The sequence below is a fragment of the Pteropus medius genome, unplaced genomic scaffold (assembly GCF_902729225.1).
Source record: "Pteropus medius unplaced genomic scaffold, Ma_sr-lr_union100, whole genome shotgun sequence".
Lineage (NCBI taxonomy): Eukaryota > Metazoa > Chordata > Mammalia > Chiroptera > Pteropodidae > Pteropus > Pteropus medius.
The window spans coordinates 1,356,331-1,374,817 of NW_024342468.1; the positions used below are offsets into that span (position 1 = coordinate 1,356,331).

General features: G+C 42.0%; 1 protein-coding gene and 1 pseudogene across 4 annotated transcripts in view; one reads left to right on the forward strand and one right to left on the reverse strand.

Annotated features, from left to right (window-relative positions):
- Positions 1–18,487, reverse strand: part of SETX (senataxin) — a 55,926-nt gene that overhangs the window by 20,343 nt on the left and 17,096 nt on the right. For all 4 annotated transcript variants that reach the window (XM_039862919.1, XM_039862921.1, XM_039862920.1 and 1 more), the window contains 6 exons: positions 14,252–18,451; positions 9,737–9,836; positions 5,691–5,864; positions 3,129–3,361; positions 2,050–2,217; positions 1,372–1,528 (listed from right to left, as the gene is read on the reverse strand). In XM_039862919.1, the coding sequence (XP_039718853.1) occupies positions 1,372–1,528; positions 2,050–2,217; positions 3,129–3,361; positions 5,691–5,864; positions 9,737–9,836; positions 14,252–18,451 (5,032 nt within the window). The remainder of the gene's footprint in view (positions 1–1,371; positions 1,529–2,049; positions 2,218–3,128; positions 3,362–5,690; positions 5,865–9,736; positions 9,837–14,251; positions 18,452–18,487) is intronic.
- LOC120602761 (uncharacterized) lies at positions 8,098–8,216 on the forward strand (annotated as a pseudogene).

The following is an 18,487-nucleotide window of genomic DNA, read 5'->3' on the forward strand; positions in this document are numbered from 1 at the left end:
GGCCTGGGCTTAGCTCGGGAAGCATTTTCCCCTGAGACTCACCAATCGTGGGCCTGGGCCACATGTGAATTTAGACGCTGAATGTATAATACAGGGAATGACCAAGGTGACCCTCAGAAAGACAGCTGAGATTTTAAAAATGAGAATACAATGAACAACTTTATGCCAACATATTTGAAAATGTAAGTGAAGTTTTTCTTGAAAAGTGAATTAGCAAAACTCACTCAAATCTAGAATATCTCAATAGACTCATAACGATTAAAGACATTTATACAGTAGATAAAAACTTACCTGTCTGTCAAAACTAACCAACCAACCAAATTAACCTTTAAGGAAGAAATAATGTGTCTTATACAAAACATTCCAAAGGATAAACAGAAAATTTTCCCCCAACTCCGTTTTTAAAATTTGTTAGCTTCAATACTAAAACTAGACAAAAATATGACAAAGAAAAATGACAGACTAGCCTCGTTTATAAATAGTAATTTAAAAAATCCTAAATAAAACATTAACAATCCAGCAATGTGTTAAAAAATAGTAATACATCACCAAATTGGCTTTATTCTAGGAATCGAAGATATTTTAACATTAGAAAAACACTGTAACTTACCATATTAACAGATTAAAGAAAAGCTTCAGTATCAATTCAATGAATGTAAAAACACCAAAAATGCATGCAAGAAAATTCGACAACCATTCATGATACAAACTCTAATGAAGAGGGAACTTCTTTAACCTGATAAAAAGTGTATACCGAACCCAGACACAAACATCTCCCTCAGTGGTGTACAGGGTGACATGGCACAGTCACCAAGCCCCAGCTGAGAGCAGGCGCCGTGCTAGGCCCTGAGACCCTACAGCGAAGAAATCAAACACCTTGCCTCGGTGGAGCTCGTTACAGTCTAGCTGTACTGAACCTGCCTCTGGCCCCTTCTGCTGGAGTCCTCTCCCGCCTTCACCCTCCCATGGCTACCTCCTGATCACTCTTCGGGTTTCATCTTAGGCGTCGTTCCTCCAAATGCCTTCCCTGACCCCCACAGGGCCGAATCAAGGCTGCGCTATGGGGTCTGACGGCACCCACATCTCACTCCTACTGCAGATCGTACGGCTCTGCGCTCTAACTGCCCACTGAAACCTCCGCTTCCGCATCCAACCGTCTTTGGAAGGTTCCGCTGTTGAAACCTCGGTCCCCAGCAGGAGGCCTGACAGACCAAACTCGGTAACATCTGCTAAAACCACCTCTAGGTACACACGACCACGGCCCATGCAGAAGTTATCACGACTGGCCCTGCTCTCTGCTGTTTGAAGCTGCCCACGCTGAACACTGAAAACAAAACAAAAATAAATTAAAAGCCCATGTAAGTATCATACCCAAAGGATTCTTCTTGTCTTTACATTTCTCTTTGAATTCGAGGATGATTTTCTTCATGAGCTCATCAACGGCCGCGTTGGAAGGCGCACACACCAGGACGCGGTTCTGCTTGATCTTGGCGTTGGAGTTTTCATCGGGATGCCCCCTCCTCTGGTTCTGCAATTGAAGACACACGCCCCGAACAAATAAAAAATACCGATGAGCTCTGCTGTGAAGTGTTATAGCCTTCCTCTACTTCCATGTCGTGTTTGAAAGTTCCCCTTATGAAAAGCTAAAAATAATTAAGTGTCTATGTCTTACATTCATACTAAAATGGTTCTGGCACAAAACCTCATCACAACTTGAGCCTTGCCTCGCTACCCACTGATTTCACTCAGCACTCAATTCAGCCATAATGAGCCCAAGAAGTCATTCCGGACGGGCCCGGGCCCTGGCCCTAGATGTGGCCTGTAACACAGCCGGAGGACCACCTCTCGGGGCCCCAGGGCTAACTTCCTGCTCGTCTGACCTCTCGTACCCTTCTCTCGCTCTGCAACTCGCTTCTCTGATCAAGTTCTGTATGGCATCACAGAGACGCACAGAGGTGAAGGGAAAGGCACCTCAGTCCTTATTTACGTGTCAGTTAATCCACGTAAACGAGGCCCTCAGTGAGCAGCCGACGCCCTCACACACTCTACCTCCGTCAGCAGGCGGTACAGCAGGCCGACAATGGTTTTGGATTTTCCCGTTCCAGGTGGTCCGTGAATCAGACAGATCTTGGCGACAGATGGGGAGTGTTTCACCATGGCATATGCAGTTTCTATGGCTTTCTTTTGGTCTTCATTGAAATCTTTTAAGTAGAGGGTCTATATAAAAGACAACGTGGAGAATGGGCTATTCTTCCTGTTATGACCAGGCAAGACCCCACAGTGGCCTTTAATCTAAAAACCACGCACACTCCTGGAAAGCAAGCTACTCACGGGCAGTCGCTTCAGCCCATCTACAAACACTACAACCGTATTTTTACTTGTGATTCTTATAAAAAGGATGACAATGAACTGTTCTATACTTTCCTTCTATTTATTCTTCGGTTCTTCCCATTCTAGTCAACTCTCACCTTAGTTAAAAAAAAAAAAGACTCTTTCCTAACACGAGTGATACAGTGGAAAGAGCATTAATTTTGGGTCAGATCTGAGTCTAAACCTCAGTTTCAATCACAAGCTGGGTCTCTCAAACTCCTTAACCTCTATCAGCCTCAGCCTTTGTCATCCATTAAATCTGGGATTCCTTAAAGGGCAAGAATTGATTGAGATAACGTACACAAAGCCCTAGCACCCAGCCGGGGTTCAAAAACATTCTTTCCTTTTGCCTTTCTCTGTATTAATTTCCTGGTACTTATATGCAACTCCCACAGGGAGACGTGTGTTCACACAACATGACAACTTCATCTTCGTACTTGCGACAATACCACCAAATTCTCCCACTTCTGAGTTTTAACTGCCTAACGAACATTTCAGTAGGAAGCTCACCTAACACTGCCCGCTGCTCTTCAGGCATACTCAGTTCCATACTATCCCTTCCTCCTGAGGAAAGCTGACCAATCTAATACCCACTCTGCAACATTAAAGAAAACTAAGCGCTACACAGCATCCCAGTGCACACACAGATGTTGTTACAGACAGATGGGAATCTGTAGCAGATACACATAAATAACATGGTGCTTTAACATCCCGACGCGAGATGGTCTTACTTTCCCTGTTAGGTAATCATCACTCACAATTCTCTCAGATGTTGTCGTCAGTAAATCTTTTGTACAGAAGTCCATGGGGTTTGGATTCAGAATAGCTCTAGCCAGCTGGTTCCGACCACTCAACAAAGACATGGCTTTCAACTTCCTTTGTGTAGTTACCAGAGAACTGATTACAGTGCATTTCACAAATTCACTTAAGTTGACCGCCACGTTATCTTGAGTCTGGATGGAAAGGCAACACTCAGCTTTCCCATTACGCACTGTTACGGGGAAAGAGAAAAAGCGTTTTCGGTCCAGTTAAAAAGGTTGTTCGGAATTAGGCGTTTTACAACTTATGTTTTTGTACAGTATATTATTTAAATAATTTGATTAATATTTACTGAATGCCTCTTAAGACCCAGGTAATGTTCTTGTCCCGAAGAGGCTTATTTTTCGGAAGAGGGAGGCAGACGGCCAAACGCCCATGTCACATGGTGGAGAGTAAGTGCTATGAAGAGAGGTAGGTGTGGGGTGTGGGGGGCTCTTGCTGCAGACGGGAGAGTTAGGGAAGGTCTTCCTGACCGGACAATACTAGAGCAGACTTGAAAGAAGTGGGACAGCCTGCCCTTATCTGGAGAAAGAGTTACAGGCGGAGAATCGGCACGTGCAAAGACCACGAGGTGGAGATGAGACTGGAGTGTTTTAGCAACACGGAGGCAGCTCGTATGGGTAGACGAAAAAGTTGGGAGAAGTGTGCCAGAAGATTCAGAGAGTGAAACGGGGTTATGTTTGAAAGGGCTCTGCAAACCACAGTGATGACTCGGAACACTGTTCTGAGTCAGGCGGAAAGCCGCAGGACAGCTCTGTGCGGGGATGTGACATGCTCTCATTTACACAATAAAAGAATCACTTTCATCGCAGAATGAAAGATAAACGGCAATGGGAAAGCACAGAAGCAAAAGGACCACTCAGGTGGCTACGGCAGTAATCCAGGTATGAGCTGACGGCGGCACGGGCCCGGACGCAGTAGAGGTGGGGCCGGCATTTTGGACAGATCGCAAAGGAAGGGTCGATAGGATCTACTGATGAATTAGATGTAGGGTGTGAGAGAAAGAAAGGACCGCGATGACTCTGAGGTTTTTGGCCTGAACAACTAGAAGAATGGAGGCCCCACTTACTGAGACGGGGAAAGTGAAGGGAGAGCAGATGTCAGCAGGAAAGCCAAGTGTTTCTTTATGGGTCGCGTTTGAAATGTCTGAGATTTCCAAGTGGAGCTGTCAACAGTGAGATGCGTGAGGAGCTCAGGGAAGAAGACTACCTTAGAAATATAAATTTTGCAAATGATTTCATTTGCAAGAGTCCAAAGCACACATTAAGCTATATATCCTTGTTACTATTCTTCTAAGTGCATTCTACACAAAGAAGTGAGCTCTGATCACACTTAAAACAAGTGAGACACACCAGTTATAATGCAGAATGATGGATGAACTCTAAGGAGCTTTGTTACTATCTTTTTAAAATATGATGCAAAAGACCAAAGAAATAATGACATCTTGCTCTTGTCACAAAACTGAGACTAAGAAAGTGGCAACGTCAGAAAAACGGCTTGGCATATGATAAAGGAGGCGGACTTCGCTGTCAAACGAGAGGACCTACCCCTTAATATGGGGACAGCCCTGGGCACGGTGCTCTGAACATCCCTGAGCCCTGGCTTCCTGATGAGAAGGGAACAAGTAATTCTTGCTGCTTTGTAGGGCTCTGGGGCGGATGACAAATGTGCACAGGAAGGATAGGCACACTGTCTGGCACATCGCAGGTGCTCGTTAAATTCAGGCTAACATCATTTTCGTTATGCTACCCTAGAGGGAGAAATCCCTAAGACACGATAGGTGGGAACGATGGAAACGATGACGCCTTCAAGTGGCCTCGAAATGAATTCCATGTTTAGTCTTCACATTAGTATCGGGCCACAAAGCTAAGGTTGGAATGTGATTTGAGACCTAACAAACGGATGGCTTATAGACTGTCTGCTTTACAATACACACCAATAACAGACGAAGGAATATACTGGAGCAGAGGACATCACAACAGAAAGCTTTAAAACTGTAAGTCTAGAGCAATAAATATTGGGCCTTTTTGGGTGAGTCTAGAAAAATTTTAAAAAGGGACTCTGAATGGCAAGTAATCAACTTAGCAAATTCATGTCTGACAAAAGTACGGCTGACCCCTGAACAACTGCACAGTCGAAAATCTGCATCTAACTGCTGATTCCCGAAAACTTAACTACTCGTAGCCTACCGTGGACCAGCAGTCTTACTAATAACATAAACAGTCAATTAACACGCACTTTTGTTATATGTATTAGATGCTATGTTCTTACAATAAATTAATCTAGAAAAGAGAAAATGTTATTAAAGATAGCATAAGGAAAATATATTTACAGTATTTATTGAAAAAACCCACGTGTACGCAGCCCCACGCAGCTCAAACCTGTGCTGTTCGAGAGTCAACTCTACAACACCTGTGTGGCTGGTGAAGGCCAGTCAGAGGGACGCTGAAGATGAGCTTTTATCTGACAGACTTCTCGTCAACGTCTCCAAATTTACTTACTGACTGAAGTGCGGCGAAACTTGTGCACATAACCACAGTAAGGCTCGTGCGGCTCCTGCAGGAGGCTGTGCTCCAGGCCGTGCTCCTCTCCGTTCAGTGTTCCAGGGACCAAAAACACCAAATCGTTCTCCTTTGGGTGGAGCTGTTTAGCTAGTTCGCCTTCATCAAGATAAACTAGAAAACAATGAGATGTCAGCATTTACTCTAACAGAATTATTTTAAATAAGATTAAAGGAGACTAAAACTTGTACCAAGTGCAAGCACATATACAGCTAATTAATGAAGAAATAATCAGATAAAACCACTATTTCATATCCTTTAATAAATTAACAGCTTATTAAGCATCAATGGTGGTAAATATTATAAAAAGAGAAATTAGGCATCGTGCACAACCCGATAAAGGAAAATACCACCACCTTTGAAAGAGCTTTACCAAAAATAGTAACTCCAACTTGAATCTGATCAAACTTCTAGATCCAATTATCAATTTACAGGAAATGCAGAGGACAGAAGAACACACTAACCACCACCAGGGGACGCGGTTAGCAAAACCCACAGTGAGTAACTACAGGGTCAACCACCCAATTCCTTCCAAGAATAAATCATAAGGGGGAAAAAAAACTAACGAGAGAATTATAGTTAAAAAGGACAAATCAACCAATGTAAATGAGTGAACCTAATTTTGATCTTAATTCAAACAGGCAGAAAAAATATTTATGAAGAAACTGGAAATTTGAACAATGACTAAGTTATCTGATATTAATGAATCATTAATATTTTAGCAATAAAATGTTTTTTATGAAGTTTTAAGTTTGAACCATTTACAGATATTCACGGAAATGAAACTGCATATTGCAGGACAAAAAAAAAATCAAACCAAAGATAATCTGTAAAAACAGAAAACTATAAAACATTACTGAAAGTAAACCTAAATAATAACCCAAGATACTTACCTCACGCATTAGAAAATCAATATTAGAAAGATGTCAATTTTCAAGAAGTTTTCATTTTTTTTTCTTTAAAATTTATATGGGAACGCAAAAGGACACTAATAACCAAGGTGTTCTTAAGGCAAACCAAAGGTGGGGGCCCTGGTGTTCACTGGATATTTAAACTTATCATAAAGCTACACTAGGTAACGAGGCAACGCGATACAACGCAAGGGCAGGCAAGTGATCCAATAAAGAACCGAGTCCAGAGAAAGCCCCATGCCCTGAATGGGCACGGTGTTTATGGCGAGGAAGAGCACGGAGAAATGATGGTCTTTCAATAAACAGGACTGGGGTAATTCCACCTCCATTTGGGAAATAAAAATTAAACATGACCCATACACTTCTCACTCATGCACAAAAATCAATTCCAGGCTGATGAAACGATATATCCTCTAGAAAAGGCCCTGGCACATTCAGAACCATCTTTTTTTTTCAAAGCCCTTTAAAATGTAAAAACCTTATTTTAAAGCAGTACAAAAACAGGATATGGGGTAGATCTGCAAACCAGTTTGCTGATACCTCTTCTAGATGTTAAGATAATATATTTATGCCCTGTGGCAGGAAAAGGTTTCTTAAATGAGGTACAGATCACTAACCACGGGAAGTGTGTATGTGTAAGGGGGCGCATTTGTCATGTAAAAATAAGAAATTCTTAAGAATAATACACAGATTTTAGGACATCACTAAGAGATTCAAAATGCAAGCCACAGGGAGAGAATGGCTTGTATCCAGATCACATAAAGAACTCCTACAAATCAGTAAGAAAAAGACAACTAACAGAAAATGAACAAGAGCCTTGAATACGCACTTCTCGAAAGAGATAATTGAAGCCCGTACTAAATATATGAAAAGGTGCTCAACCTCACTGATTATTACAAAGGCTATTATAAAATAAAACCACAAAAGGCCATCAGTACACATACAACATAATGGCTAAAATTAACACAACAATCGATATAAAGGTGTTGAAGACACGGAACTCATACTCGGCTGGTGGGGTGTAACTGCATAAAACGGGCTTGGTGTTATCTACCTGAGTTGAACTTAGGCATGCTGTGAGAGTCAGCAATCTGCTTCTGGTTACAGACTCTGACAAAAACACTAAGAGACACGTGACTGACCACAATAGCATGATTCATAAATGCCATGTGTAAGAGAGTTAACACAGCGGGTCCTCCCAGCAAATTACTGAACCCAGGGATGGTCTTGGGGACCCAACACACAAGTCAAAACTGCTGAAAAAATGTCTATCAGCAATAAAATCACGACACAGTCACAGAATGACATAACGCCATAGCAAGGAAAAAAATAACATGCACACAAAACTGATGAACTGTACAGACATGTTAAATGACAGAAGCCAGACGCAAGAGGAAACACTATGCGATTCTATCATGCAATCAAGATAAATGCCAGTCTATGGCCATGCCGCCCTGAACGTGCCCGATCACCTCTGATCTTGGAAGCTAATAAGGGTCGAGCTTGGTTAGTACTTGGATGGGAGACCACCTAGGAATACCAAGTGCTGTAGGCATTAAAAAAAAAGATAAATGCCAAATTAGTGATTTAAACATTAAAAAGAAATATAAAGCCAGTACAAGAGAATATATAAAAGTATTTACCTGACTTCTAAGACCAAAGACAGAAACATAAATAGTTCTAAATATGTGAAGATAAAATTGTCTATGTCCCAAAAACTGCATGTGACACTGAACAGCAAATAATGAAACTGAAAAAAAATATTTACAACGAATACAAATTAAGAAAAAAACCTAATAGAAAAAAAAGACAGAGGGCCTGAACAATTATCCCTGCTCCCCACCCCCAAAAATACAAATGACCAGCAAAAATCTGGGGACAAAAACCACCTCAAATAAGATACATTTTCATATATTAAAACGGGGAATAGCAAAATGAGAGAGATGTACATTCTCACATCCTGTATTAGTGAAAATAATATTCCTTTTGGTAGGCAGAGGCAATGTGAATCAAAAGTCTCAAAATACGCATACTGTTTGATCTGGCAAAAAGATTTATTCAGTGTTTATAATAGCAAAAAATGATAAACAGTGTAGACGTCTAACTGGACATGGTTAATGCAATCATGGTATATAGTTGCAAAGAAATGACTCAAAAATATTAAACATACTGTTATTATTTAATAACTCTGAAAAGACATCTATAATATTCTACATAAAAATAAGTCAAATTTAAACTTCATGATGGCAAGAATTTCATTTTCTTCACAGCTACATACCCAGCATCGAGAATCGTATACTACCAGATAGCATATATGAAGCCAATAAATATCTGCTGATTAAATGAACAGACACAAAATAGGTAGAATCTCCCCCCTCTACACACACACACTTCACACGGGTTAGTGCAAAGTCTGGCAGTAAAGTATACACTAGTATATTCAAAGGGTTATCTCTAAATAATGGGAATTGTGGGTGATGGTTATTTTACTGCTAATATTATCTGAATGTTCTACAATGAACACATAGCACCTTTCCCCAAAATAAACACACATATGTATCGGGTGTGCGTAGCAGGGGGTGAGCTTATGCATCTTATTTTAAAGAGTTCTGAATGTGTAGTTTTATTTACAACTGAATGTGTAATTTATTCCGAATGTTTATGACAGTAAAAAACTATAAACAATGAAATGAGAAGAGAGATGGCAGGAAGACTTACTCAGAATCTATAAACACTATTATTAAAACATTGCCTCCCCCGCCCCCCCCCCGCCTTCCCTCCCCACCGCTCCATGGCCAAGCACCCTTCCCCCACCCTCTCGCCCATGCCTAGTTTCCATGGACACTCTGGCCTGTGGTATTCTAATTACAGAATGGTTAAAACCATACACTTTATATTCATAACTGTCCCAGTAATTATCCTCATTAATTAAGACTTTAAAACATTCTTTGTTAAGAGGTCACAAATTCAGCGTAGGACACCTACGACCCAGAAAAGTCAAACAATGATACTGTTTCTGCGAAGAGAAATCTCCAATTAGTATATATACTCCGAGTCACGCAAGAACGAACTTACCCACGAGCTCCCAGTACTTTTTATAATCTGCAGGAAATTTTCGTAAATGCAGCTGATAGAATTTTTCTTTATTTGGAGAGCTGATCCATTCCTGTGCTACCTACGCAAAGCAAAAAAGAGCAAATTAAGAAAGTAAAAACATTCAGAAAGCCAATACTAAACAGCAAAATTTTCCAAAATAGTCAAATTCAGAACCTAGAATCCCAGGCGACAGAAATATTAAAAATTAATTTGGGACTTTCAGTCTCCAGCTTGGTGTGTAAGGAACTTAGAAGTCGCCGCTCCATCCTAACAAGTAAAAGCTGAACGAGCTGAATAATCAACAACTTTTCTTAGAGTCAACCAGAGAACTGAGGCCACAGGGCGAACTACTGCCCCGAGACAGAAGACAGACAGGTGGATACAATAATCTCAACTCGCCGAGCGCAGCCCCACAAGTAGAAACCTGTGTGTCAGGATAGGAAAATCTGAACTTGTAATTGACAAGTTGCTGGACGCTCAGTATGGACAACTCTGTTAAAAATTCTAGGGGACCCAGTCATTAGGGGACCCCACACTTTGGTGAGTTTTACCTCTAGGAGCTCGACCAGGTAGGTCCTCAGAGAATACTGGAGAGAAACCCCTTTGCTTCCAGCAGAGGGACGGGGAAAGGCACCACTGTGAAATACACCACAGCATTCAGACCTTGACAAGGCTTGCTCTACGGGGAAACACCAGAGCCTAACCTGCTGGGGTTTCTATCAGAGCCAAGTATATTAATACTTGGAGGAAAAGAAACAACCAACTCCTGCCCATTCTGGCCATCCTGTCCCACCTAAGGAGGTGGGGGAACTGACAAACGTGTGTAAAGCTCAGTCCAGGGGTACAGGCTCATTAAAACATCAAGACCTCATCAGAGGACTACAGAACACTTGTCCCCCCACTCCCCATACACACACGCACTACATCACTAAAGGTCTATTTACTGCTGTTCCTTTTAACCAGTATGTCAAGTCCACCTTTTAGCGAAAATTACAAGGCATACTCAAGGGCAAAAATCACAGTCTGAAGAGACTGAACAAGCACTAGAACCAGAATCAGTGATGGCAGGAATGTTAGATTTATAAGACCAGTAATTTAAAAAACTGTAAGTAATATGCTAACCGTTTACTGAAAAAGTAGACCATGCAAGAATAGATGAATAATGTAAGCAGAGAGACATAAATTCTAAGAAAGAATCAAAGGTGCTAGAGATCAAAAAGAAAAGCTAGAATAAGAAAGCCTTTGATGGGCTCATTAGTAGACTGGACATGGCGAGGAAAGAAATCTCTGAGCTTGGGGCTATAGCAATAGAAACTGCCAAAGCTAAAAAGCAGAGAGGGAAAAAAAAAACAACTAGGAAAAAAAACCAGACTATCCAAGAACTGGGGACAACCGCACAAGGTGCAGCACACAGGTAATGGGAACACCAGAAGGAAGGAACGGAAGCAATAATGACCGAGTTTCCCCAAATTAATTATGTCAGACACCAAATCATAGATCCAGGAAGTTCAGAGAACACCAAGTAGAATAAACGCAAAAAAAAAAAAAAAAAAAAAACACACAAAACACCTAGGCACATCATATTCAAATGTCAGGAACGTAAAATATCAAAGATGAAAAATCTTGAAAGAAGCCAGTAGGAAAAACAAAAACAAAAACAAACTTACCTACAGAGGACAGAAGGCAAGAGTTAAATCTGACTTCTAAGCAACATGCAAACAAGAGGCAAGCAGAGTGAAATATTTAAACTGCTGAGAGAAAACAACCACCAGCCTAGAATTCTGAACTCTGCAAAATTATCCTTCGAAAGTGAAAAATCTCTCTCTTAAACAAAACTTGAGGTTATTTGTCTCCATTAGATTTATCTTGCAAGAAATGTTAAAAGAAGGTCTTCAGAAAGAAAATTATATAGGTCAGAAACTTGGGTTTAGATAAACAAATTAAGAGCACTGGAGAATAAGTGAAAGTAAATAAAAACTTGTTATTTTTAACTGATCTAACCGACAGAAATTTATTCAAAATAGCAACGATGTATTCAATTATGTACGTCTATGTACATGTTTATTATGCTCATGCACGAGCGAAATAAATGACAGCAATGATACAAGGGACGGGAGGGACAAATTAAGAATATTTTGTTATTATGTAAGGCACTCACATTACCCATGAAACCAGACTTGGATTAGCTGTAAATATATATTGCAAACTCTAGGGAAACTACTAAAAAAAAAGTTAAAAAAATAATTGATATGCTAAGGAAAGAGAGAAAATGGAATTATATAAAATGCTCAATGAAAACCACGAAGGCAGAAAAAGTATGGAAAACAAAGACAGGAAAAAAGAAAAAGTGCAACAAATAGAAAGTAGTAACAAATGCAGGAGAAAGCGATCCACCTGTATCAGTAATCACCTTAAACGTCAATGGTTTAAATATTCCAAATAAAAGATTGTCAGAAGGGATCAAAAAACAAGACCCAATTATACGGTGCCTAAAAAGAAACTCAGATTAAAGTAAAGGGGTAAAGATAAAGCATGCTAATATTAACCAAAACAAAGCAGTAGTAGTATCGCACAAGGCAATTTACATACATTTAACACCATTACACCCTGCCAGTAGATGCCATTTCCAGTTGAAGAAATTAAAAAATTCAAATAACATGCCCAAGGCAATATAGCTAGCAACTGGCCAGATAGGATTTTTAAAAAGTTTCTCATTGTCTACATTTCAAACATGTAACAACAGAAGCAATTGGGGAAAAAAATAAAGAAAGTGGGGGGTAGCTATATTAATTTCTGACAGAGCAGACCTCAGGGCAAGGAAAGTGATCAGGGATGAAGGGCATCCCGTAATGATGGCTCAATGCTCCAAGACATAATAAGCCTTCGCATGTATGTGTCCAACAACAGAGCACCAAGATAAGTGAGGCAAAAACTGATGGACCTGCAAGAAAAATACATTAATCTAATATTTTAGGTGGAGACTTTAACACTATCTTATCAGAAATGGACAGATCCGGCAGCCAGAAAATCAGTGCAAACATTGTTGAACTCAAAAGCACCATCAGACGACTTCATCTAACAGCAGATTACACATTCTTCTAAACCTCACATGGAACAGTCCCCAAAACAGATCACATTCTGGGGCAGAAAAACATTCTAACAAATTTAAAAGGAGAGCAATCCTACAATGTCTGTTTTCAGACTATAATGGAATTATAGAAATTACTAGAAATCGGTAGCTAGAAAATCAATCCTGTTCCTGTCTCTCTAGCCACACATGTCCACTGCTCACGATAGCCACCTGAGGTCACTACACATTGCAGCTGCAAAGCATCTCCCATACCGCATGAAACACTGAGAATGTCACTTCCCAGTCACAGCATCTCACAAGTCCAAATGACCCCAATTCTCACCAACATGCTCCGTTTTCCTGCCAGCTTCTACAATTCTCTACACTCATCTTCTAATCCTTTCCCAAAAACTCAAATTCAGAAGTACCCGTGAGGATCTGAGAAATGGGGACAATCGCAATTTTAGAAAAGGGACTGACTACCTGTGTGAATAAGTCATTTTAATTTTTCCAATTAAAAAAAAACTAACAAATTACCTTTTGGGCTCAAGTGGTTTATCTTAATGTAATAGTTTAGTCGTTAAGTTCTTAAAACTACAGTTGACCACCATAATCGGCCATCATCAAGGATGACACCTGTTATCTGCAAAAGCTGATGTTACGCGGCTTCTGCACCAGGACTATGAATGTTCACCTGGCTGTTACTGATTTTAACGGTTTTACTGCATACTCAGGTTTCGGGTTTAAAAAATTTGAAAGAGTAATAATCTACATCCAATCCCTCACCTCCTTTGAGAACACCAAAAGCATCCTTCAAAATGCCTGTTGGGTGCTTACGCTACAGAATTACCAGCTGTCTCCCTGAGGTCCAAACTTAAACTAGAATGCTGTATTTCAAATCGGGCAGTCCCAGTCGGGGGGTAGTAAGGGACAGAGAAGCAGAAGGGGGCGTGCGGGGAGGGGAGGCGGCTGAGGAGAGAAAGCATTGGGAAGAAAGACCTGTTACGAGAAATTCGGGAGTTATTGCTTTGTGTTGTTCAATATAAGTGACCCTTTGCCACCTCAAGAAAACTTAAGTACTATGTTACTGTTCAAAAAAACAAAATCCTGCAGACAGGAGACCACCTGCTGAGAAGTCTTCCCTTCGCAGTGAAAACCACTTCCTCCTAAGTCACCCCGGCCTAGGTACATTAACACCCTGAATGGCATCTCTAAGCTCCGGAAGGGCAGTGGTTAAGAACTTGTTTCCTCTGTGTCACCAGCACCTAGGGCAGGGTGTGGCACGAATGTCTGTTCCCCATGAAGTCTAAAAGCCGGGTCTGAAGCCCAGTGAGGCCTGTTACTGTAATTGGGCTCTACCGCGCGGCATGGGGAAGACGGGGCTTCAAAGTCTGGACGGGTATGCAACTAAAACACATACTTACTGTTTCAAAAGTATTCAATATCATCAAAGGGAAAAACACATCAAAATAATCTCCACAATCTTGAAACCTGACAGGCACAGGTCTTGAGATGGACTGACAGAGACTTGCTGGGGGCCCGCACTGATCGAAGTTCAAAAACATTTCATACTTCCATTTGAGGATCTCTTTCACGAAGGCGTCGGAGATGGACTGTGAGGACAAGAGCATGTTTACCGGAGAAGAAGAAAAAGGTCTGCTTTCACTGAACGGAAGTCTGTAACCTTGCCTGCTGGAATTATTCGAAGGTGGAGAATTAAGAATGTTGCACAAACTCTTCACTTCAACCACTGGCTTCTGAGGAGGCGCCAGAGGGGCTGGCGGTGGCGCTTTCAAAACGGACTGTGCCCCGTTTGACTTATTTTTTAAAGCTGGGAGGAGCGCGGAGGCTTTTTCCAAAGAGCGGGAAAGATGAGCAATTCGTGAGGTACTACTTGAGCTAAAAATCTTCGTCGTGGACGGTCTCAGGGGTTTAGCCGCGGAAAGGGGCAGGCCCGGCTTCCGAAACACGTCTTCATCCGCTGCTTTGGCTTCGCAGTGTTTCGAGCAGTACTCGCCCTGGTTTTTCAGAGTTTCGGCACAATCTCTGTACTTACATTTTGTGCTGCTCAAAGACTCCAAGGGAGGCCGACTGAGTGAATCTTCTCCTACCTGGACTGTATCTTTTCCATGAACTACTTCAATGAGTTTGTCATTATCGTTCTGCTGCATCTGAGAACATAAATCCATATCTTCAGGATCGCACTGGGTTAAAAATATATTATCTTCCTCCATGTCACTGTTGGATGCGGGCTCTCCCTTGTTCAAAGTTGCCACGTCTAAATGAGGTGTCGTTAGGTCACCTCCACCTACAGGGTCCTCTGAAGTAGAGAGAGCTCTTTCATGCGTCAGTATCCCTCCATTTGCCATGACACACTCACGCTGGTTTAAGGGACAAGGATCCTCGGTCTCCTGGGAAATGAATTTCGCTTTCATGGGCTCTTGTTCGGAAGACACGCATGTCACTGACTGTCTTCCATTACTGCTGGCGATGACCTCAGCTCCCGCTTTGTTACTACAATCTGACCTAGCTGATTCTGCTACGAACACGTCAGGAATCTGTGCCGCATCTGGGCCCGCTCTCGCGGCATCTGTGCTTTCACAGTCAAAAACTCCTTGTCTGTTTTGCTGTGATTTGGGTCTCACCTGCCTTTGCAACTGAAGATCTTGATTTGCAAGCAGTTTCTTATTTTTGACAGGAAGAGTCTGAGGAGAGATCAATTTAGTCTTTTTTCGGGTGTCGACGACACCAACGGTTTTGCCATGGTCACGCAGCTGAACTATGTACTCCAAAGACCGCTGAGACAGCTCAAACGCCCTGCGGGGAGCCTTTTTCAGACCCAGCTTCTCAACCGTGGAGGTGGGTTCAGGACACTGGCGAAATTTCTTTGGTGGCACGATGGCAGGAGTTGTCCTACAGCTTATGTAATTTGAACTTTTACTCTGCCCCTTTCTGGCATCCGAATGTGTCTTCTTTGCGGCTTTGGACACGGGGACCCTCCGGATGGGTTTGGAGTAGGCGCGCAGCTTGGGCGGGGACTTCTTCAGGGCGGCCGCGGTGGCCCGCTGGACACGCGCATCAGGGGTCGTCGTCCGCACGTCTGCAATTTTAAGATCGTTTTCAGTCAGCTCTCTCTCGTTGAGGATGTCAGACTGGTCCTCATTTCTGGCAGAAGACGAAGGCCTTAAAGGATCTTCGGCCACAGGCTTTTCAAATTGTTTTCTCTTAGATCTTCTTACTTCAATTTCACAAAATTTCTCAACGGAAACACGACTGCTCCGTGGCTCCGCATTTTCGACGTCCTTGGTGACTTCGGCAACTTCTTCAGAAACAGGATAATCTGTCTCGTAGCCCCAGTCATTTGTGATATCGACAATGTGAGTCAAGCAGGAGCTCTTTCCGTCCTCTGGAACTGAACTGTCGTCTGTTTTCTGATCTTGCCAGACTGAAAACACTTCATGTTGGCTTTCAAACTCGAACACCTGCGAGTCGCACTCCTCAAACTCTAAAGGGGAAGCTGGCTTCTCTTCTTTGATCGGCTTCCTTTCTGTGTTCGTATGAGCTTCTGATGTACGCGGCCCTGGGCCTTCTTTCTTAATGCTTACTTTATCTTGTTTAATGTGTTTTAATTTCTCAAACTCCAGAATTCTTTCATCAGCATCTTCATCATCATCATCGGAATCTGAAATAATAATAATTTGACCACGGCAGGTGTCCCCGACATTACTTTGGTTGGCTGTGAAACTTTTGTCTTTCACTTTTCTTTGTAGCTGGGATGAGCTTCTTTGATTTGAATCTGATGGAAATTTAATGACACTGGCTTGAGCTATTCGAGATAATTTGTGGAGGTCTCTGTCTACCTGAGAATCTGTTAAGGTGTCAGACTTAGGGCTGATGCTAGGGGCCTGTTCTCTAAAGTCAGTATTCTTGCTGACTCTCTTCTCCCTTGATTCAAGTACAGCCCCGGGACTTTTAAAGGGAGATGTTTTATGCATGAAAGTATTGGTCGTTTCTGTAAATAGGACCAAATCTTTATTGCCGACATCACATTCCTGTATTTGACAATCATTTTCATGAGAAGAAAAAACATCTAACTCTTCACTCTTCACCTGTTTCTTTTTCAGCAATAAACTGTTGTGAGCTTTTTGTTCTCCATTTTTATTATCCAGAATACCGTCGGAGCCTGAAGAGAGACTGTGCATGAAGCTATCCCCTTTCTGACCTCCTGCGTCTTTCCTTGAACAGAAATTCTCAACGTTAGATGCGGCCAGGTTTCCTTCGAACTTCACAGTACTATTGACCGAGGTGTTTTTCCTGTGTGGCTTCTTTATTACACACGATAACTTAGCACAGATTTCATCTTTCTGGGCCTTAGATTTTGCTTTTGAAGTTTTGCCAAGAACACCATCCTTCGAAGAGAAATCCCCATTTGATGTGGACATCTTCTCCTGAGTATCAGCGCTAGAATCAGTTGGCGAATGTGTTGACAGTATTATTCCTCTGCCACATCCTCTTTCTGGACCATTCCTTGCAGTACAGTTCTTTGATGTGTATAAAGAATTGTCTTTGACAGACTTTTGCTTCCCCGTACGCATTTTAACTTGATCTTGAGCTCTTCCAGCGAAAAGGTTTTTACTACTCTGCTTTAAGCATGACTCAGCTGAGAGATGGTCCTCTAGTTTCAAATCTTTAATGTAATTTGGCTCATTATCCTCTTCCACAGCGCTACTTGCTTTGCTCAAGATACTCTCTTGCAGCTGATACGCGTCAGCTTTCATTGGTTCTTTAGAAAACGTTGGGCTGGAACTTTCCACACAGAGCATGTTTTTACACTTCTTCCCTACTTGCTCATTTTCTTCTTTATCACAAGATGCCGGAAGAATCTTACATGGAGGAGTCAGGTCCACAATAGCGCTACATTGTGGTACTTTGAATTTGATGTTTCTAATGATTTGCTTTAAACAAGTTTGCAACTCCTGGGTTTCCTGACTAGTCAACTGCCAGCCTAGAGATAAGTTCCCTCGCAGGAATAAGTTGAGCTTATCCCTGAACCGCTTACAAAGAGTCTGCTGCCCAAGCTGGTAACCTTCTTTAAGGAGACTTCTAATCAGCTGCACGCAAGCGAGCTGTACGGAGTTAGATGGCATTGAATGGAGAGACAGAGATGATATCATCGGTGTTCCTTTGGAGCCGCTGCCGGATGACTTCTCCGAGCTCCGTGCAAAGGCAGTGGTCGGGAGCTTGGCACACTTCACGACAGCCTCCACCCACTGCTGGGAGCTCACCCACAGCAAATGCAAGCATTTTTTATTCCTATGTAGTTCGATCACTGACACCAAAATTAGAAAAAAAAATTCAGTGACTTTGTCACACACGACAACTGTCTGGTTGAGGACATCTTTGACTTCCGAGTGCAGATGATGGATAACCTCTACTATGTAGGCCACGCCCAGATCCTTCAGATCCATGAGGGACTGAACGAACGGAATGAACCACAGGAATGTGCTGTTGTGAACACGCATGTCTTGACCGATGTCTGATTGAAGCACGCTGGCTAATGTTTCCATCTCTTCGTACATGTTAGGGCAATAATCTGGGCAAATGGCTGATCTCCAGCCTGAATCCTAAAATGAAAGAAATACTGACATTCAGATAAAAAA